The sequence below is a fragment of the Camellia sinensis genome, chromosome 4 (assembly GCF_055761805.1).
Source record: "Camellia sinensis isolate YWXY chromosome 4, ASM5576180v1, whole genome shotgun sequence".
Lineage (NCBI taxonomy): Eukaryota > Viridiplantae > Streptophyta > Magnoliopsida > Ericales > Theaceae > Camellia > Camellia sinensis.
Window position 1 is genome coordinate 57,473,848 of NC_138964.1, and position 24,520 is coordinate 57,498,367.

Sequence of the window (24,520 nt, forward strand, 5' to 3'; positions counted from 1 at the left end):
TCAAGAAAACAAGCATATGACCCAGATTTTGAATACCAACTAATGACAAAAGCCAAAGAAGATACAAGAAAGAAGACAGAAACTGCTGCTGATGTACCCAAACCAACACAGGCTACCAATGAAGAAAAAGAGATGAAGAATGAAAAAAAAAAAAGAAAAAAGAAATCAAAACAGAGAAAGAACTTGCTACTGAACCCGAGCAAAAACAAGGTGCTTATGAAGCAAAACAATAGCAGAAAGAAAAAATGCAAGAAGATATTGGCCAAGAGAAAGAATGTGCTGCTGAAACCAACCCAAAAGAAGATGCCAATCAAGAGAAGACACAAGTTCAAGTATTGGAAAGTGATGATGATTTCAATGAAGAATCAATCCAAAACAAGCCACTCGCCATTTCATGCTGCAAAACAAACAAGGTTTGGCATAACCTATCCAAAAAAGACCAAGACCAAATTCAACTTATCAACAACACATAATCAACTGCTTGTGTCTGGTCTGGCAGCAAAAATGAAAATTGAATATACTTTTCATATATATGTAGATTGACCAACATGGAAGCCTTATATGGAAATGTAGGTCTCCAACTGCACAATTTTAGAGTTTATGTTCATATTCAATAACCTATTCCACAAACTTAACACATTCTCATATATAACATGTTTCAGGTCATTGATGCCTTCTCAGAAATGAAATTGGCACTCCAACCATCCATTGAAGAATTTAAGAAACATGATCTAGCCTTTGCAAGAAATCCATACGCAGGAAGATCTTACGTTTTCTCAACACTCATCAATGTAAGCAAAACTTAACATACCTTTTAATATTATTCAAACTGCAAAATTTTCTACTTTCTTAACATGTCTTACTACATAGTTTTATAACATATTTCAAACATATATATAAATTACAGACTCCACTATAAACCCAAGATCAAGCACTTAGAGAAAAAATGATAGACAACCATTTTTCAGAAGCAATGAAAAACAGATATATCCATTTTCCAATCAAACACGACAACCATTGAACAATTGTGGTCTTTGACAATACTGATAGGATATGGAGGCACTATGACTCTCTGAGGCCAATAAAAGATTGCCACAACAAACACTTTGAAATTGCAAAGGCAATTGTAAGTTAAATAAAATTTCCTACTCAGTTCCATTTCTTTCAAAACATCTCAACACATCACTATAACTAACAAAAACACCCACTAACTATTTTGTAGCAACAACATCAACTGAGATGGAATAAAGCATTATTCAGCAATCAAGGAAACATGTTATCATCTTAAGAGTGCGAGACAGTAATTGCATCAATTGAGGAATGCCCACAACAAACTCCACACTTGTAAGATACAAAATCAATAAACTAATGTTCCAATATGCTAAATTTTGCAGTTTTACCTAACTAATTAACTTCATCTAAAAATTTGCAGGAATGATTGTGCAATCGCCGTCTGCAATGTTATCAACCAATATATCAACTGGCAACCTGTGCAGAAATCACTTTGACTAACTGAGTGGGTCAAATTTCGAGCAGAAATCATCAGTCAATTCCTCAATGATAAGAACCGATCTTGGAAACTAGAGCACTACCAAATGTTGACAAAACATACCAAACCATAGAAACAATAAAGAAACTTCTTGACAATACAAATATTCCAGTGAACATATTTTTGTACTTCTTTTTCTTTTCTTCTTTTTTTTCCATCTTTTTTTATTTTATTTTTTTAAATGAGACAAGTACTTTATATGCTCTTGGCAATTGATCTTCTTCTGGTTATTATGGTGAAAATGATTGTTGTCATTGATGTTGTTGCTCTTCTTCTTGTTATTATTATTGTTGTTCTTCTTCTTGTGCTTATTATACTTGTTTGTGTTCTTCTCCTTATCATTGTCTTCACATTTGTGGTTGCTAATATTTTCATCTAGTAAATGTTGTTTCTAACAATTCTTCAAATTGCAAAAATATGCAGTTTCATCAGGTTATTTTTCATAATTTTTAAAACTGCAAAATTATGCAGTTTCACCAGGTTATTTTTCATAATTCTTAAAACTGCAAAATTATACAGTTTCATTACTCAAACAAAAATTATACTACACAATTATGCATCCCATTTCATGACTCAACAAATAGATGAACTGCATTTCAAAATTGAAAATAAAACTGCAAAATTGTACAGTTTTGTCATTACGAAATATAAAATAAATATATCATGTAGCAAAACTGCATTTCAATATTATACAGTTTTAATAAGAAATTTTCAACAACCTTCTCAGCATTCCATAAAAACAAAACCAACCAAATCCACAAAAAAAAAAAAAAAAAAAACTGTAAAAAAATAATTTCACAAAACAACTTCAATAACTAAAGAACACATCAGAAAAGAAAAAACAATGCAACCAACTTTATTCATTATTTCCACAATACCAAGTATCACATTTTTTATTATCATAATTTTTCAAATTCAAATACAAATCCAAAAGAATAGACTATGGCCTCAAATAGCAGCCTTGCACGTCTTCTTATTGTGATTCCCATATTTCAAGCACCTCCCACACTTGATTTGCTTCACATCCTCACCCCTAGAAGGTATCCTCTTCTTCTTGTTCTACCCGGGCTGCTTTTTCGTTATAGGAGGTTTGATAATCGAACTACCGACACCATCAAAGTCAAATCTCTCACTTGAAGGCACTGGATAAACAGATTTCTTGTATGACTCTCTAAAACAATCTACATAAAAAAAATGATCAATGAAATCATACACATCTCTACCACTACCACGCAAAGCATGCACAGCATGACAATAAGGAAAACCATTCAATTACCATTCATGGCAAGAACAAGTTTGTCTACCAATATCAACATAAAAAGAAATAAAAGAATGAATCTCAAACACAGTATCACTAGCAACAATCACATCCCAAGACTTAGCTAACTTCAAAGAGTCCACCAATTTCTTTTCCATAACTGGACACAATTTCATAGTCCATCTTTTAGATTCAGCTCTTTTATTAGACAATTGAGTCATGATTTGAACCCTAATCATATCAACCATACAAGTAATAAGCAACTCACGGGCCCCACCAATCAAATTATTGTAAGACTCAATAGCATTATATGACATCTCACCATATCGTTTCCCTCTAAAAAATGCATGGCCCACTTATCATTTTGAAAACCATCCAACATACTATCAACTTTACCATTCCCACCGCTCAATTTTTTCATATAATGTTGGAAAGAAGCAACAGTTGGCGCATAAGCACATTTAACTAATATTTTCATCAAACTCAGCTTATAGTTAGTACGAAGTCCCACCAATTTGTCAATCAAATTTCTCTTCAAATGATTCAAGCAATATACATTATGTACATTGGGAAAAATCACAGAAGAGCATCTAGCAATCCATGTTGACGGTCAGACACAAAGGTCAATCTCCGGCCTGAACCAACATCCTTTAACAACTGACTTAAGAACCACATTCAATTATCTTGATTTTCAGCGTCAACAATCACAAAAACCAAAGGAAATAGGCCTGTAAACAAAAAAACATAAAACTGCAAAAATTAGCAGACTCACAATGCAATAACACACTGACAAACCAAAACTATACTAACTACAAATAAATACATACCTTGATTACTATCCTTGGATGTTGCTGCAAGCAAATGCCCCTTGTAACGCCCCTTTAAGAATGTACCATCAACAAACAACAATGGACGACAAAATTGAAAGCCATACAAATATCCATGAAATGCCACAAACAACCTCCAAAAACACCCACTACTTTCATCCACATCTAATTCAAACATACTTTCCGGATTCATTCTCATAGCCATCTCAAGGTACCATTGAAGTTGGTCAAAAAAAGTTACAAAATCACCAAACAACCCACCTCTTGCCTTATCAACTCCTAACCATACAACTCGATAAGAAACATCTGTATCATATTACTTCTTTAACTTTTTTTTAACTTCAATAGGACAGGTCAACGGATTATCACTAATATCATTATGCACAATATCAGACACAAGTCTAGAACCAACTATTTTGCTACAAGATCTACGAGCAACAACCCCACAAGTATGCACATTATCCAACTTCATAATAAAAAAAATACCAGAATTCATCAACACCCTTCCATGCACAAACCATTTACAACCCGTAGACAACGTCATCATATATTCAGCAGTTATTCTTGTTGCATCGTTTTTCAAATAATTCACTACAAAACCACACTCAACTGCATACTTAGCCAATGTAATACGGAATGCCAGCACTCCACCTTCAAATTCTTGACCAACACTATGTATAATCCCCTTCCAACTAGCAGACAACAAAACTCTCTCTAGTTCTGGATAAAAACTAAGCAACAAACCACCAAAATCATCACAATCGTTAACCAAAGAACTCTCACAAATTACAGAATCAATCCTACAAGAATTATCATCATCAACCTCCATAATTCTCTTATCACCCACAACAACATCAACAACATGAGAACCACTACAACCTACCATTGACAGTATATTCCCCAAATCATCATCACATTCAACAATACAATTAGAATATCCAGGAATAAAGAAAAACAAACAAAAGTTACCAACACTTAACTCCTTGAACTTCGCAGATATTTTTTCAACAACTTCATGATAACTGCATCCCTCACTAATCTTAAAAACAGCACAAAAATTGCTGTATTTGCACATTAATATGAAACACCCCTCCATACTACAAAATCACAAACTAGCAAACAATTGTTCACAGATTCCAAACTGCAAAATTATACAATTATAACATATCAGTACCAACACTACACAATTCACAATTCCAAACTGTGAAATTATACAATTACAACATATCAATATCAAAACATCAGAATTCACAATTTCAAACTACAACTTCAAAACACATTACACTATACAACAAACAAAATCAAAATCATTACACTATATCACATACAAAAATCACAAAATAAGTATCAAACAAACAAAAATTATTACAAAACAAAGAATTATAACAACATTGCCAAACACAAACCAAATATCACGCAAATTTGCTTATCTATATATACATACATATATGTATTGACAAATACAGACAAAGTGAGACACAGACACACACAAACACACACACACACACACACACAGAGAACGTACGCGGAGATCACCTATACACAGAGATTCAGATCGTACAACCAGATCCACCTCACAGCACAATGAGATCGACTACACAGTACAAAGAGATCGCCATAACGAAGAGAAATTGAGATCGCAGATGCAAATATTTGATTTTTTTTTTAACAGAGCAAATATTTGATTTTTCACGTATATATAGATCTCAAAACAAATGGTAATACAGTTATTTAAAAAATAAGAAAATAAAAAACGGGACCTTCGGGTATAAAACTTAAAAAACTGTGGACCTATTAATCTATTAAAAATATATTGGGATTAGAAGGGAAATAGATCCCCTACATAGGACTACATAGTAATTTTCCCTGTATTTGGTTGGTGGGCCCATGGCCTTTTTATTAAAGGGTTGTTGTAGAATTGGGCCAATTCTGTTATGTTCTTAATGGATGCTTAGTAAATCAAAGTGAACTCATATCTTTGGGCTTGCAAGTTAAGTTATTTTGGGCTGGGCCCATTTGATTAAATAAAGATGCTGCTTGTTATAAGTGGTAGGGCCTCCATGAGGTGATCTTTTGTTCAACCAGGGCCTCCATGATGATTGATTACGTGATCCTCATGTGACTCGATATGAGGTTAGTTTTGAGCCATCTCCACCAGTGAAAAATCCAATAGTGTGCCTTTGAAGCAGAACAAAGTTGGTTCTGAGGTAGAAATCAGTGCAAGTGTTCTGCTGTGCAATAGAGGCATCTAGTAGCAGAAACAGTGACTTTTTTGGGTGGAAGTCCGTGCATACATGAGCATCCTTCACTTCCTAGGGCTAATTCATTATTTAAGTACTTTATTTCATGTTGTAATTAATTAGTTAGTTAATTAGAATTTTATAATTAATTAATTAGTATAATCAATTAGTTAGTTCCAATTTGTAATAATTAGCTAGAATAGTTAATTAGTTGCAATGTTGTAATAACTAGCTAGCATGGTTAGTTAATTTGTTTTGTAATAGTTTAGCTTTAATTAGTTAGCTAGTTAAGCTAATTAGTTCATTCGAACCCTTCGACGTGAGGGTAAGCAAACTTGTAATAATATATATGTTTTCCAACCTCATGTCTTTCTCCCTTTTGTTTAACTACTTACGATGGTTAAATTAGAGCATTATATCTTGTTTAGCATACTTCATGTTTGCATCCACTTGTATTGCATGCACCAAGGCTCAACGCATCATTCTAATTCACATTGTCGTTTAAATACTTCTTTGAATACATGCTTAGACCGCATGCTATCAAATTATTTCATATGCCATATTAGTAGCCGAGCCTAGTAATTGCATATCATAAGTGTTGCATTTTTCATATTGCATAGTTAGGAATCATGCATATTTTACTAACTTTGTTTTGTAGCTGTTCGAGGGACGTCAGTACATATGTAAGTTGTTATGCTTTAGCATCCCACTTGTACATAATTTTCTTATTATGTGTAGCATCCTACCATATGACTATTTGCTTATGTGATATAACTATATGAATACCAGTGAATGGAAGTTGTGTCGCTTAATTTAGAATGATATTTATTTTTCATGTTTGTAAACTCAATTTATTTGGGTTGTACATCGTTAAAACTCTTTTAAAATGCATGATATCAAATTGTTCCAAAATGAATAGCATAGTCTATACTTATATGCTTCACATAGTAAATTTTCGGATTTATTAAATAATCAGAACATGAACATATAAATAAAATAAAATTGATGGTTTAGTAAAGGCCGATCTTTTGATCGGGTGAGCGGAGGTGCTCAATTAATGATCTTCCCCCTTCATACCTAAGGTTCCAAGCCAAGCATCCTTGGTTACGATGAACAGTGGCCTTGGCACGAGTCATGGGTTTCCTAATTTTCTCAAAATAAATATTAGGTGGCGATTCTGAGATCTGATGACGCAATCCATTTTTGACAAAATTGCAATAAAATGGATTTTCAATAAAAGTTGTCAAATCTAGACTCTCATCTATGTTTCACATTGCACTCGTGAGACTAGATCAAATAAATCGAAGGTCCGAACTATTTAACTCGCATAGGTACCTCTCGGGCATGTTACACATATCCCTCACCTTTGCCTATACACTCTTAACAAAACCTTTCCATATTTGAGCTGAGGTATTCTTGAGCCTTGTTTGAGCTCTTGAGGGTGTGTTTGCTTTGTTTTGTTGCCTAGAAAGTGCTCTTCTTTTCAAAGCTATAAGGCTTTGTCTCTTTAATTGTTTTATCTACTCTTTTCTTTGCTATTTTCCAATTATTTTTGGACTGTAAAAACTCTGTATTTTTGGGCTGAAGCTTGGGTTTTAAGGCCAACAAAGGTTGAGGGGTGGCTCACCCTTATTTATACCTTGCTTTCAAGGCCTTTATCCTTGTGTTTCCTACCTTTGTACTATTTTTTTTAGCTTTTAAACACTGATTCTCATAGCTATTTCAGTGGCTAAAATCATGTTTTGAAGTCCAAAATTAAAGAGGTTAGCCTCCCCTCCTTGTGTCTTGTTCACTAGCTTACATTGCTCTCTGTTTTATCTTATTATTCTAGCTATTTTTGTCTTAATTCCATCATGTTGTAGGATTTATTTAGCACTATTTTAGGACTATTTCTAAGTGTTCATTGCATTTGAGCCTTATATTGCATGCTTGTAGTGTAATTGTCCTCATAAGTTTGGTGTTTTAGGCCTTAGAAACCACCTTATTTGAGTTGATTGCATTTATTTAGTGTTTTTCTTACTTGTTCTCACCTTTAATCACCTCTGCAACCTTCCTCCTTTCTTGGCTTTTCTTTGCTTTGAAAGTGATTTCAAATTATTTGTTTGTTTAAGCATGAGATTGAGGTGTCATGCTTATTGGTTTAATCCTTTTGGGGGTTCATTACCAACGGTATGATGTCTCTTTCATGCTCAAAGCAACACTTCGTTTGAGCTCTCTTTCCATTAGAGGACTTAAATTCACCTTTTGGACTTAATTGATTAAAGAATTGAGAGGTAACTAAAATAAAGTAATAAAATTGGTTACTAAAAAGGTGTAAGATAATAATAGGTTAGGGTTTAATCGAACGTTAATCGAACTCTTAAGTCTTGAGTCGTTTCATACTCCTTTGTGATGAAAATGGTTCAAGATTCATTGTCAACTACTTCCCTTGATTTTTCATAATAGAGAGGTGGTTTTGAGAGTCTTGTTTTGTTGCATTCATTGAAATTGCACACTTGGTTCATAGGCCATCATGCAATGAAATTGAACCCATTGATGGTTTGTGAACCAAGCTTACTACTCCTTTGAGTTGTTCATGATAAAGAGGGGTAAATTGTGCAAACAAACCCTTGATAATACACTGTCTTTGCTCTATTTGCTCTCTGTTGCAGCAAAACAACCCAGTCAGCAGTGGCCGGAAGGCCATCATTAGTGGACGGCAGGCCCTCTGCCGGCTACCAGTGCAAAATCGAGCAGTGTACTTCCCCAGCAAAACAGAATTGGTCTGGAGATAGAAATCAATGCAAATGTTTTACTGTGCAACAGAGGCATTCAGCAGGGCTTTTTAGGGTGAAAACCGCATTCATACATGAGCCCTACATCGATCCTCAAGATCCGTGTTGTAAATATATTAGTATTTTGCTTAAAGTAGTGGCTTTGTAATAGCTAATTTGTTTCGTGTTGTAATTATTTTAGTTAGGTAGATTAGTTAATTAATTCATTCGGTTTGTAATATTTAGTTAAGTAGTTTAGCTAAATTATTTCAATTTGATTGTAATAGTTAGTTAATTCGTACTAATTAGCTCGGCTAGTTAATTCATTCAGACTCTCCTTCATAAGACCGCAATGTTGTAATAATGTATATGTCTTCCAACCCCACGTCTTTCTCCCTTTTATTTACTAGCTTATGATGGTTAGTATAAGGCATCATATTTCATTTAGCATACTTCATATTTGCATCCACTTGTCTTGCATGCACCGAGGCTCGGTTCATCATTCTAACTTGCATTGTTAGTTTAAATACTTCTTTAAAAAAGGTGCTTGGACCGCATGATACCAAATTGATTCATATGCCATATTAGTAGCCGAACCTAGTAAATTACATATCGCATGCGTTGCATTAGTCATATTGCATAGTTAGGAATCATGCAATTTTCTAACTAGTTTCTTTTTTGGCTTGCAGTACTAGGTGAGCCTTTACTCGATTTAGCATATCGCGTGTTGATGTTGCCATGCTTAGCATGCTTGCCATGAGGCTAATTGCTTCAATGCTATAATTACTTGAATGCCAGTGGATGAAGGCTAATTGCTTGAATTGGAATAATTTGAGTAATGTTCATATGCGATCAAAATTTTCAAGTGGTACATATTCAAAACAATTTTTCAAAACAAAACATGAATCAAGTGTTCCAATTCTTGCAGGTTAGTCCATACTTGTGTGTGTGCACATCACATAGTAATGCTACCCTAATAAACCGGAACAAAAGCATATAATGTAGATAAGATTCATATCATGATTAGTAGAGGCCGATCTTTGATTGGGCGAGCGGGGGTGCTCAATTCATGACCTTCTCCTCTCGTTCCTAAGTTCCCGAGCCGAGACAATCTTGGTGATGACGAACACGTGGCCTTTGGCACGAGTTATGGGTTTCTTAAATTTTTTAAAAAAATATTTAGGTGGCGACTCTATATTTGGCAAAGCAGTCCATTTTTGTCATTTTTTGATTCAAAATTGATTTTTCAAAAGATTTGCCAAATTGGGACTCTTTGGTGATTATCTATTTCACACTACACTTGTGGAATCAGATTTAGAACCGCGAGAGTCCGAATTGTAGGGCTAATCATCTTTCGAAAGGGGGCACGAAAAGTCGAGCTACAAATACCAAGTAACTTATGGCATGATAAAGAGATACCTTTATCAAAAAATGAGATTAGACCAAGAAAAAATCTAATACCCATAAAATTACAAAAAAAAAACTAATTTATGGATATAATTCTGGAACATTTAAACCAAATGAACAGAAATATATTGTTTTTGAAAAAGAATTACTTGCAATAAAATTGGCAATAAAAAGTTTTCACATTTATTTAGTCCTAGAAAATTTTATTTTACGTACTGATAATAAAGCAGTAAGAGATTTCTTGATCAATAAAAAACCTATTGAGCAAGGAAGAAGATTAGCTTGGTATAATAAAATTTCTAAATATACTTTTGAGGTAGAACATCTTAAAGGTACTAACAATTTTCTTGCAGATTTTCTTTGTGGGAATTGTTTCAGAAAATTAAATTACTAAATCAGTAATTTTAATTTTTGCAGAAGACCTCTAGACCAAGAGGAAAAAATGGACAAGGGTAAACAATCCGCTCAAGGAGATTGGGTGACAATTGCTAAAAAAAGCTTTCCCCAGACAAGAAAAAGTTTATGTTGTGCTTGTAGGAAGACAATCTGGAATCTATACTATATATATAATCAAATGTAGTGGTTTTGTCAAAAATCTGTAAATATTCATTCCTAAATTCTCATAATTTTAAAATTATTTCTTTCCTATGTGGCAACCCTTTTTGATTGTCTTTCATGTTTTCTATTTTCCTCCATTTTCTATTTGTTTGATTAATTAAAATGAAAATTAATTTCATGGCTTATGGATAAAGATTTGAATTTCAAAATTCCTCCATATAGATAAACATATAAAAAATGATAAATAATTTATGAAAATTAATTTCATGGTATACAAATAAAGATAAAAATTAAATACTTAATTTCATAACTTATCGATAATTTAAAATTTCTTTCCATAAATAAGCATATAAAAATTGATAAATAATTTATAAAAATTAATTTCATGGCCTACTGATAAAAATAAAGGTTAAAAAATTGATTTAAAAAAAAATTACTCATGTTTTTTGCCCTTCACTTTGTACTTTAATTAATTTCATTATAAATAAACATATAAAAAAATCATAACTAATGTATGGAAATTTATTTCATGACATTTAGATAAAGATAAAAATTTTAAAAATTATTTGAAAAATAATAATTTCATGACTTATAGATAAATAAACATATAAGAATTGATAAATAATTTATAAAAATTAATTCCATGGTCTACAGATAAAGATAAAGATTAACTAATTGATTTACAAAAAAAATTAAAATAATAAAATTTAGATAAATATATGATTTGTTAATCTATATCTATAAAAAACATATCTATCTAAATCTTTATTTTGGTTTACTTATATTTTTTTTCTCCTTTTATCACATATTAGCATTTTTTATTTTGAATTTTTTATCTTGTGAAATACTCTTATCTATAACTTCTTATCTCCTCTTAACCTAATCCTCATAATTTTTATTATTTGTTATTATCTACCAAGTGATAAAGATATATATAAAAAAAGAATGGTTGGCTATGAATAAGAAGAGTATTAATAATTAAATAATGAAAGCTATATGGGAGAAGGCAATACAAAAATCTCACAAAATTATTTTCCGTCACTATATTTATCCAAGGTAATAATTTGATATTCTTTCTTTTAATTTTTAAAAATAGTTTACATTAGATCATTGTTATGTGTTTTTTCTTTTTCTTTCTTTTTATTTTTTTTATAAGATTGTCATTTGTTATAGTATTTTTTCAATCCCATCTCTAAATTTTCTCTTTGAAATTTCTCTTTTTTTAATAATAAAGTTTAGAACTAATTTCTTATCAAATTTTTTTTCTTGGTGCTTATTTTATTGAAAGATTGAGACAAGTAAAACTTTCATATGATATATGAAATTAATGAATATAATAAAAGATGGTAGAGAAATACTACATATTTGTTGATATCTCTCTTTTATTATTAGTTGATTTATTAGATTATATTATCAATTTAGAGCCCATATGATTTAATTCAATGTCCATGACTTTAGTTATATTCGACCATTTTGTTGTTGAGTAACCTATATATATATATATATATATATTTTGGATATATAATGATTAAAGCTATCATTTGTTATATTTCTTCAAATACAATTCAAATAATTTGTCATCATTTTTTTTATAAATAAAATGGATTAAACTATTTTCTTATATAATTATTATAATCCTACAAAATTCTTATCTTGATTTTTTTTTTAAAATATTGTAGAAACTATGCAAGTATTATTCAAGTTATAGAGAATGATTACTTACAAATTATAATTAAAAGTTGAGATTTATTCATAATTTGGTCCCACAATAATAATATAAATTATTGATTTAAAATAAGTAAATTTATGATAACTTATACAATTTATTTCTTTTAATGCTTTGTTTTTGTTTTTGTTTTTGTTTTTGTTTTGTTTTGTTTTTGTTTTTGTTTTTGTTTTTGTTTTTTTTGCATGACACTACAGTCTGATACAAATTATTTATGTTAGCAAGTGATTGTAATACTATTATCCTAACAATCTTTATAATTAACAATTTTTTATGTATATCAAATTTTTATTGTGAAATTTTGTAGATTAATTATTGTTAACATCAACCAAGATGGCCTAACATCATGGCTTGCTGCTATTAAAATATAATTCAAGATTAGAATAATTTATATATCACACAAAATGTATATAATTTATTTTTCCGTGCATCGCACGGGTTACCGCTAGTACTATATATTAAGCAAAATAGGGTTTTAACCCCCAAGGCTTGTGGGAGCTCCAATATCCCAATTCTAATTTTCTAATTTTTTGATTTAAAAAAAAAAAACCTCAATATTTATTAATTTCTCCCAATCTCCATGCCTTTTAGGAGATTTGGTCAAAACCCCTTCATAATTAAACTTTAATGAATTAAAAATTAGCATAAACAAAATTCCTTGAAAATTTCAACACATCTATCTATCTATATTATATTATCTATATCTATATCTATCTATCTATCTATCTATCTATCTATCTATATCTATACTATATATTAAGCAAAAATGGGTTTTTAACCCCCAAGACCCGTGGGAGTTTCAATATCCGAATCTGATTTTTTTTATATTTTTTATTAAAAAAAGAAAAACTCAACATTTATTGATTTGGTCAAAATCCCCTGATCAACATTTATTAACTTTTTTCAATCCACATGTTTTCCACATGTTTTCCACATGCCTGTATTTATTGATACAATCCCCTGATCAGCATTTGAAATCCCCTCATACAAATAATTATAGATACAATCCGTGTATAGTTACTGCAGTACCCTTTTTAACTTTCTCATACACTGTGCTTAGTGATAAGATTGTTAAATTATTTTTATAAAAAATCTTAAAAAACATAATTTATATATTAAAAAAAATCTAATACAAATATAAATATTTATAATTATTCCGTGTTAAGCAAAAGGGGGTTTTTAACCCCCAAGGCCTGTGGGAGTTTCAATATTCCAATCTGAATTTTCTAAATTTTTTATTTTTTATTTTAAAAAAAACTCAACATTTATTAACTTTTTTCAGTCCACATATCTTTCCACATGCCTGCATTTATTAATTTGGTCAAAATCTCCTGATCAGCATTTAAAATCCCCTCATACAAATAATTATAGATACAATTCGTGTATAGTTACTGCAGTACCCTTTTCAACTTCTCATGTATATTATGGTTAGTGATCAAATTGTTAAATTATTTTTATAAAAAATATTGAAAAACATAATTTATATATTAAAAAAAATCTAAAACAAATATAAATATCTATAATTATCCTGTACATAGCACGGGTGATGGGCTAGTATTATATAAGGAAAATGGAGTTTTTAACTTACAAGCCTTGTGGGAGCTCCAATATCTCAATCTTAATTTTTTTAAATTTTGATTTAAAAAAAAAAAGAACTCAGCATTTATTGACTTCTCCCAAGCCACTTTTTGACTTCTCTCATACCTACTCCTACACCCTTTTCAACTTCTCCTATACACTATGGCTAGTGATGAGATTGTTAAATTATTTTTATAAAAAAAATTAAAAAATAATTTGTATATTAAAAAAATATCTAAAACAAATATAAATTCTTATTAAATATATATATCTATACTATATATTAAGCAAAAGGGATTTTTAACTTATATATCTATACTATATATTAAGCAAAAAGGGGTTTTTAACCCCAAGCCTTATGAGAGCTCCAATCTCCCAATCTATTTTTTCTGATTTTTTGATTTAAAAAAAAAAAAAAACTTAGAATTTATTAACTTCTCCCAATTCCCAAGTCCTGCCCTTATAATAATACTTTAATGTATTAAAAACAAACATAAAAAAAATTATTTGAAATCCAACACATATGAATTTCTTGAAAAGTCCCAATACATATGATTATTATCCCTCATAATAACACTTTAATGCATTAAGAACAAGCATAAAAAAAAAATTCTGCAAAAGTCCAACACATATGATTATTATCAAAATATTAAACTTTAATATAATATAAAAAAGGAAAAAAAGAAGGCATTTAAAAAAAAAAAGACATTTAAAAATCGCAATTCACATATATAGATAATTGTAAACACAATCCGTGCATAGCACGGGTGATATGTTAGTACTATATATTAAGCAAAAGGGGGTCTTTAAATCCCAAGGCATGTGGGAGCTTCAATATCCCAATCTGAATTTTTTAAATTTTTTATTTAAAAAAAAAATCAGTATTTATTAATTTGGTCAAAATTCCCTGATCAGTATTTATTAACTTTTTTCAATCCACATGTCTTTTCACATGCCTGCATTTATTGATTTGGTTAAAAACTCCTGATCAGCATTTAAAATCACCTCATACAAATAATTATAGATACAATCCGTGTATAATTACTGCAGTACCCTTTTCAACTTCTCCTATACACTATGATTAATGATAAGATTGTTAAATTATTTTTATAAAAAGTCTTAAAAAACATAATTTATATATTAAAAAAAATCTAAAACAAATATAAATATCTAAAATTATCTCGTGCATAGCACGGGGGATAGGCTAGTTTACATAGAATAGAATGAGTGCAATAAGAAAGTTTGGGGATTTTCGGGAGCAAGTTTTAAATCATATGATAGCATGACCAATGCTAAAAAAGCTTTTTATAGTGCACCAGATATGCCTGTTTTTTGTCAAATGAGAAGGAACCCAGTTCCAACTAATATTCAGGCATCTAAACTAGATGAATCTGAAATAAAAGATTTTTCAACCCTGGTATATCCAGAGAAATTTATACAAAACTCAGTGGAGTTTGGAAAACTCAAATTGTAGACAACAAAGTGAAATTTCAAAAACACATGGGAGTTCTGGCCAACAAATTAGCTGAGCAAATAGTTAAGTTAAAAGATTTGTAAAATCTTTGTTTCAATATCCTTAAACAAATGAATTGGAACGATTAATTTTGAAAAAATAAACAATTTTCTTTAGCTATCAGATCTCATTTTAGATGAGTTTTCTTACCCAGTTTTTGAACAAATAAAAAGAATTTGTCTTTTTGAAAAAGCAAGAACTTTGCTTCTAAAAAAAAATTTTCTATTAATAAAAAACCAAGTTGAGGATCATTGTGATAAGATTAGACAAATCTTAGAACGATCTTATAATAAATTAAATTTTAAAGATGGAATTCCCAAAATAACCATCATGGCAAACCATGACATATTGTTTTTAAAAGACATAGATTGCGGAATAACTAATCAAGTTATTTTTCAAATTTTAGATCCAATTCAGTGGATAGAATATCCAATGATTATAAAAGCAATGCTCTTATGGGTAGTAAAAGGCTTTCAATAGAGTAAATATTTTACTTTTTAGATCTCTAACACAATTGATTGGCGAGAACGAGAACATTTTTTCTAACCATACCAAATTTGGTATCTCAAAGAAACTAAAGATTTTGAATTTGAAGATGATTATTTAGATGAAGATCGCAAGAGGGAGCGATTGGAAACCATTCAAAAACTTCCTTTAACAGAATATTGGATAGATAGTCTAATATCTGTTTCACAAACAATTTCTAATATCCATGGCTCAGCAAAATTGCCATTCATAGTAACAGATGGTAGAATACTATTTGTCACTCATTTTCCCATAACATATCAAAGGTCTCCAACACAAATTAATAAGGTTCTTGACAAGTTATTAAATCTCAAAAAGAGAAATAATTTGGATCTTTCATTGGAACTAGCCATGACCGCAGATGATGTAGAATAATTTCGGAATGAGCGATACAACCAGGATCCTGATTCCCCTTCATCAGAGATTGATGATGAGTATCACAATCTCATCAACCGGATGGATGCATAGTGGACCCCACTATCACATGCAGTTGTCTCTCGATTGACTCCAACCTTATCTAGGACACGTGGAGCAACCTGCATTATTAGGCAGAAAGTGGTCAGACAAATCCTTTCAGCTGACGCTACACGACAAATAAGATCCACCAAATCTTATCTATACCAGTCTATCTCTTTGAACAACAGGGAGGGTAGATAGTGTATATAATTGTAGAAACTGTAGAGATTCTCAGAAGATATAAAATAAAAAGTCATTATAATTATTAGTGTTTAGACTTTTTGGATCCATTGTATTCATTGTGTTAGGACTTTTTTTTTTCTAGCCTTTAGAAAACCAAAACTGCCTACGGTTAGGCTTGATGGTTTTTTTGTTATCTCTTTGATGACTTTTTTGTTTGTATCTACAAAGTTGTAGTCTATAAATTGGCATTGATGCCAACATAATGGAGCTATGTAAATTCTCTCAATCTTTTTGTTGCCAACTTCTTCTCTAACTTCTCTTCACTTCATAACTCCATAAACTAGTAAAATAAAAATAGTAGTAACTTCCTACTTCTCTAACTTCCTCTCTTAACTCCAGAACTCCATAAACTAGTAAAATAAAAATAGTAGAAAGCTCCTTTCCTTTTGTTATTTTGTAATTGGTATCAGAACTTAGTGAAGAGTTTTTGAAAGTAAGATCAAGCAAGATAAGTATTTCTGTCTATGTATAAATTTTGATATATATATATATATATATAAGTGTGTATGGTGTTCTTACTGATATATAAAAAAAAATCAGAAAATATTATTCGTCAAGTTTAGTATTTAATTGTGTATCTTTTGTATTTTATATCTTTATAATTATTTGTTTCATTTATAGTTGTTGTAAAACCTATATGCTTAGTGTATGTCAAAGGCTATATACTCATTAAGATCTTTTGACTGTTTCCATAATTAGGCATTTTTAAGTCTCTAAGATCATAAAGAGAGATTTTAGGCATCAGATAAATACACTAGGAGGGTCTTAAGTACTAACAACAATCTATAATAGCAATTAACCTTGAAGATATAATATGCTTTGGAAATACAAAAAATAATGTTAATAATAAATATGACCATAGTTTGCATATTACTAAAAAATTTGCAAATATAAATAGTGTGTGTTCTAGTTTAAATAATATTACAGATATTATGTGTTCTTGGTTTTCTAAATTAGATAAAAATAAAAAAATAAATCAAAATTATCTAGAATCCAAAGTGGAGTCTATAGAATCTAAAATAGACAATTTAGGTTCTATAATAAATATTGACTTAAACAAAGAATCAATAACCCAAATAAACAATTTGGTGACAAAATTAGAAACTATATCCTTCATAAACAATAATGGAATGAATAGTCCGTGAGGTAACTCCATTCCTACGCTATTTTATGGTACAGAAGATATTATGATACTTCAAACCAATACCTATAATAGGACTTTGTTTAAGTCTTCCTTTTTCTTTTTTTCCCCTTTTTTCTTCTTCTTCTTTTTTTTTTTTTTTTTTTTTGAGATGATATAATTATATATATATATTTTTAATTCCACTCCCAAAATAACAAAAGAGAATTTTATTTTACCCTCTTGTATTTTGAGGCTAGAATACTATACCCTATTATATTTCAAATATAGTAAGGAAAATGATATACAAGTCCATATTCTAGATCTAATAATGTGTAAATGAGATAATTGATTGATAATTAAAAAACAAAATATGAGAGAGAGCGAGAGTTGCCTTAGATATTCTAAGGCAATGCCATATCATTGGATTTGAAAAGTTTGTCTAATTTTTTAGCCTAAGTAGCATCACTCTAACCAAAAAGTCTCCATGTGATTTTGAATTAAAGTGTAACCAACTCTCGTAACTTCATATATAAAATTATTGTAACACCCTCAAATCTTGTTATTTTTTTCTGTCTCTCCTCTCTCATATATATAATTTATAATTTATAGCATTAATTTAATTAAATGAAAATTAATAATAAATTCTTAATTATTTACTGTAATTCTTAACTTTTTAATCTAATTTTAGTTTAATTATATTTTAAATCACAATTAATCTTAAATTCTTAATTATTTATTATAATTACTAACTTTTTATTCTAATTTTAATTTAATTATATTTTAAATCACAATCAATCTTAAATTCATAATTATTTATTATTATTACTAACTTTTTCATTTAATTATATTTTAAATCAAAATTAATCTTAAATATTTAATTATCTATTTTAATTTAATTTAATTATATTTTAAATCACAATTAATCTTAAATTTTTAATTATTTATTGTAATTCCTAACAAAATAATCTAATTTTAATTTAATTATATTTTAAATCAATCATGTAGCACTCTGAGATTTTTTTTCTCTTCACTCGAGCGAACTTTCGATTCATTCAGTACTTTGGTCTGCAGTTTGGGGTTTTGCAAGTTCTTAACGTTCACTCGAGTTGTTGTTTGTTCGGTCAAGTAGTCTGTTCCTTGTGTAGTCTAAACTTCTAAAAGTTTGGTTTCTTCGCTCGAGTGTAGGTTTGGTCGCTCAAGTGATATGTTGTGTTTGATGCTCGAGCATAGGTTTTAACGCTCGAGTGGTTCGTTCAAGATCAACCACTTTAAAAGCCACTTTTTGTGACACCCAATTTTTTTTTGTAAATTTAATACTGCAACAAATAGAATTCCTTACTATTATAAAAAGAATATAAAAAAATATATATATAATAAAATATAAAAAAATTTAAAAAATAAAAAAATAATAATAATAAATAAATAAATGTGATAAGATAAAATAAAATGTTTAATTTTATAGTTATACGTACTAAATTTAGAGGCATTGTTCTGGGACCAAATCAAAACACTATGGAATTATCAAAATGTTTAGGATTCGAAATGAATTAGAGTGAAAGGTATAGCCTTGGTGAATCACTAGCTAGACCACATAGCTTTGGTAAATCATCAATTTAGAGGGTGACATGGGGAAGGGCAAGTTGACACTTGTTGGACAGGTGGCCGAACTAGCGAGCCACATATTGATGTTGCTATTGAAGTGATTGACTGAGCTTCAACAAAATTGATGGTTACGTTAATGTTTCAATTATGTAGATTATTTTCTGAACCCTATTTGCTTAAATTGAAACCCATGGATATGTTTGTTTAACTTTTAATAATTATTTGACAATGCGTTTGTAAACAATTATTTTCTGTAAGTACCACCATGGGAGTCTTACGCCTTGGGAGACTTAAATAAACCATTGGCCCCTGTTTGGCCACCTTGTGGTCCTTTGTTTTTCATGGATTCATTGACCCCTGTTCTGATTGTCACTCACCCCTGTTCTGTACCTTGGTTATAGTTTTTTACGTAATTTTTATTTCAATTTCTGCCACTTAAATAATTTATTTATGCAACTTAAATTATGTTAATTTTTTAGCTTAAATAACTATCCATGGCTATTTTGTGCCCCTATACTCACAGTATGATATTTCTCACTTTACTATGTGCTTATAGTTGTTATCCCTTTCAGGTGACAGGATTTGACAAGATCAAAATGGGAGATAAATCACAGTGTTTTCTTCTTTTTTTTTTTTTTTGTACTATCTGTATTTTGATTGGACTCTTGTAATAAAATAAAAACACAAATGACTTTTTGTTTCTTTTAATAAACTTTTGGTACCTAATTATTTTATTTTAATTTATCTAATTTATTCGTTGCGCTACCACTACAGAAATTTTAGAATTATTTTATTTTATCTTATTGTGACGCTGAAATTTTAGGTATTGGGTTTGGGTCGTGAAAAAAGTGGTATCAAAGCTTTTACAAAAAAAAAAAACCTGAGTGTCTATTAATAAATATATATATATATATATATATATATATTGTCATAAAATAAAAATCAATAAATACTATATTTTGTCCAACACCATAATTGTTTAATTATATCTATATATATATATATATTGTCATAATATAAAATAAATAAATAAAATATTGTGTCCAACATGATTTAAATAAATATTGGGAAGGCTATGTTTTCATGTGTTGTAGGACATGGCACACTAGGAAGAATTGAGTTGGTTGGAGCCCCAGGGAGCGTATCTAGCCCCTACCTTATTGGAGGGATGGGGGGAATCAAAAAGCATTATTGGACAGACCTACCCCGACCTTGACCGACTCATAGAGAGGCCAGTATATTTGAGGGCCGACCCTAACGAGGACTACTTGTTTTGGAGACTTAGCCGGGCTAGCACACGAGAGAGATACATTGGGCCGATGCACGTCGTCAGATTGGTACATCCGCATTTCTTGGTTGCTTCCTTACCCCCAGGCTTTGTCGAGAGGAAAGGGAATATATACCTTAGCAGCCACATTTGCACTACTACTCCTCCTCCACAACACATTGTCTAGACCCCAGTTGTGGACTACACTGACAGTACCACATACTTAGAGATACCAGTGCGACTCACTAGGTGGCAGTTTTGGGGATATGACCACGTTGTACAGGCCTACATGGTCCAGGTAGTTTGGCGTTGTTTTGGGATTGAGCTTAATGGATGGGAGTTTGAGTCCCTTGGGTAGCAGGAGTTCCCATGGCTGTTCCATGGCCTAGTCTTCCAGAGTTAGTTTTCGTGGGGGCTCAGTGACCTATTCTAGGAGCATGACCAAGAGGTGTCGCCGATCTTTTTTTTTTTTTTTGGGAGCTGACAATGACTAGTCTAATCTTTCTATTTTTGTATTAATAGGATTAGACACTAATTCTTGACTGTGTTTTAAGTACGTTGTACTAATATGTTTTCTTTTGCATAAGTAAAAATGATATATATACTGTTATAGTATCTTGTGAATTATAGATAATTAAATGTACACTAAGTGGTTCAAAAGAAAAGAGGGGGAGTTCACTAACCATTTTCACCTTGTAGTAATGGTTAATGATGGAAATGGAACCGGATCATCGGTCAGTGGTATTGATCCAATGAAGCAAATCATGAAAAGAGCAGTTACTAGTTTTCTGCGAGCTTTACAAACCAACATTAATAGCGGATTGCCTTAACAACGAGAAAAACCAACTACAATAAAACAGTTCCAGGACTTGAAACCTACCATATTCATTGGTAGTACAAATCCACTGGTGGCAGAAGCTTGGGTCAGAGATATGGATAAAATTTTTTGAGCGTTACCTTGCATAGAAAGGCAAAATGTGACTTTCGCCACATTCATCTTCAAAGATGATGCGCAAGAATGGTGGCTATTTACCCTGGAGAAGGAAGATATTGTGACTTGGGCCAGATTCTTGAAGGTATTCTATGGAAAATACTTTCCAGATTTGCTGCGGGAACAAAAGGCGTCGGAATTCATACATCTAATAACAGTGGCCGAATACGAGAGCAAGTTCATGCAACTGGCTCGATTTGTGACATATGTTATCCCTACCGAAGCTTGAAAAGCTGGGAAATTTGAAGTAGGATTGGATGCTGAAATCAAGGACAGGCTAGAGGTTTTGAAACTATCAACCTATGCAGCAGTGGTAGATCAAGCATACATTGCGGAAAAAGGGATTAAAGCCTTGCGCTCTGGGGAATCAAGCTAAAGGAAGTGATTTTGGGAAAGAGATAATAGAAGATCCGGTGTCGCGCCTTCCAAAAGGGTAAATAGGGGCACAACCAGTTCAATCAATTCAAGCAATCAAGGTCCTACGAATCCCAGAGGTGACGCCATTCCAACTTGCTCTACCTGTGGAAGGACTTATTAGGGACAATGCCGTCGAAACACGAGAGCATGCTTTAGATGCAGCCAAGTTGGCCACTTGCTGCGAGATTGTCCCAAGCTTGCCAGTCCTACAGTCGGCCCCTCTAAACCAGTCTGAAAACCTGCAGTACCTGGAGGAGTGAGGAAGGACAAAAAACGCCAGGGAAGAGCCTTTGCCCTGGTGCCTGGAAACCCAGAAGTTACTAAGAATGTTGTGTCAGGTACACTTTCTGTTTGTGGTCACTTAGCCCATGTTCTCTTTGACGTTGGTTCAACTCATTCTTTTGTTACACCACACTTTGTTACCAAGTTGGCATCAACACCCGAACCCTTAGGATACAGATTATCTGTGTCTTTTCCTTCTGGAAACTCTGCCCTTAGTGTTAATGTGTACAAATCTTGTATTGTATTCTTAAAAAGGCAAACTCCACATGTAAACTTGATTCCCCTCTGCATTAGTACCTTTGACGTGATCTTAGGAATGGATTGGTTAGCTGCCAACCATGCCTCTATTGATTGTGGAGCCAAAGAGGTCTTCCTCCGGTCACCAAACCAACTTGAGCTTGTCTTCGAAGGAATTGGTGTCTCTTCCCTTCTATGTGTTATATCCTTCATAACAGCCCAACAACTTCTAAGAAAAGGTTGTTGTAGTTATATCGGTTATGCGATCAATACTCAACAAGAGGCCCCCACACTTGATGCAATCTCTGTGGTTCGAGAATTCCCGGATGTATTTCCTAAAGACCTACCTGGCACCCCGGTTGATTGAGAAATTGAATTCACCATTGAAACCCAACCTGGTACATAACCAATCTCAAAAGCTCCTTACTGCATCTCCATGACAGAATTGAAAGAGCTAAAGACTCAACTCTAGGAACTACTGGACAAAGGTTTCATTCGACCTAGTACCTCACCTTGGGGAGCTCCAGTACTATTCATAAAGAAAAAGGATGGCACGATGAGGTTATGCATCGATTACCGAGAGTTAAACAAAGTCACCGTAAAAAATCGCTACCCTCTGCCACGAATTGACAACTTGTTCGATCAACTGCAAGGTGCCCAAGTATTCTAAAAAATTTACTTGCGTTCTAGTTACTATCAACTAAAAGTCAAAACAAAAAGCATAAAAAATATTGCCTTCAGAACTCGTTATGGGCAATATGAGTTTCTTGTCATGCCATATGGCGTCACCAATTCTCTAGCAGCCTTCATGGATCCCATGAATAGAGTGTTAAAATCCTATCTTGACGAATTCGTCATTGTCTTCATTGGCGACATTCTCATATACTCTAAATTGCTAGAAGATCATGAACACCACTTGCGAAGAGTTCTATAGACACTACGTGATCACAAGCTTTATGCCAAGTTGAAGAAATGCGACTTCTGGATCACTAGTGTACACTTCCTCGGTCATGTTATTAACAAAGATATGGCATCTTAGTTGACCCCCAAAAGGTTATAGCAATCATGGATTGGCTATGACCCATTAACGTATCCAAGATTCGAAGCTTCTTGGGTTTCATGCAATATTTCTCGAAGATAGCATCACCCTTGACCCAGCTAACTCAAAAGAACACACTCTTTGAATGGACCGACAAGCAGGAACGTTGCTTCCAAGAATTGAAGAACAGACTTGTGACGGCTCTTATACTAGCACTCCTTGTGGAAACAAAAGGGTTCGTAATCTATAGTGATGCCTCATACAATGGTTTGGGTTGCGTTCCTATGCAAAATGGGAAGGTTATTGCATATGCCTCACGTCAACTAAAGATCCATGAGAAGAACTACCCGACCCACGATCTAGAATTAGCAACAGTGATCTTTGCCCTCAAAATCTGGTGTCATTATCTCTACAGAGTAACCTACGAAATTTATACAGATCACAAGAGTATCAAATATCTGTTTACACAGAAGGACCTAAATATAAGGCAACGACTATGGCTAGAATTTATGAAGGACTACGATGTGGAGATCCATTACCATCCAAGCAAAGCTAACGTGGTGGCAGACACATTAAGTCGAAAGATGACCAGAAGTTTGGCATATACCCTTATTCTCCGCAAGATCAATGGACTGCTCACCAACATAATTGTGGAACCCAAATTGATTGAAGAAATTAAAGCCCGCTAATGTGAAGATAAACTTTTGAATAAAAAATACGAGGAGCAAGGAAGCACGCCCGATCCTGACTTTACCATAAGTAACGGGATGCTAAAATTTCAGAATCGAATTTGCGTACCCGATCTTCCAGAACTCAAGAAAAAGATATTGGTAGAAAATCACAGCTCGAGGTTTGCGATTCACCCTGGCAACACAAAGATGTATCACGATTGAAGGAACACTCTTGGTGGACAAAAATAAAGAAAGACA

At 31.9% G+C, this 24,520-nt stretch overlaps 1 protein-coding gene across 1 annotated transcript; it reads left to right on the forward strand.

The window, feature by feature from the left end:
- Positions 1-21,643: 21,643 nt before the first annotated feature.
- Positions 21,644-22,919, forward strand: LOC145823780 (uncharacterized). The gene is made up of 2 exons (XM_082923302.1): positions 21,644-21,701; positions 22,279-22,919. Exons 1-2 carry the CDS (start codon positions 21,644-21,646, stop codon positions 22,917-22,919), a joined length of 699 nt encoding a protein of 232 aa, XP_082779428.1.
- The last annotated feature ends 1,601 nt before the right edge of the window (positions 22,920-24,520 follow it).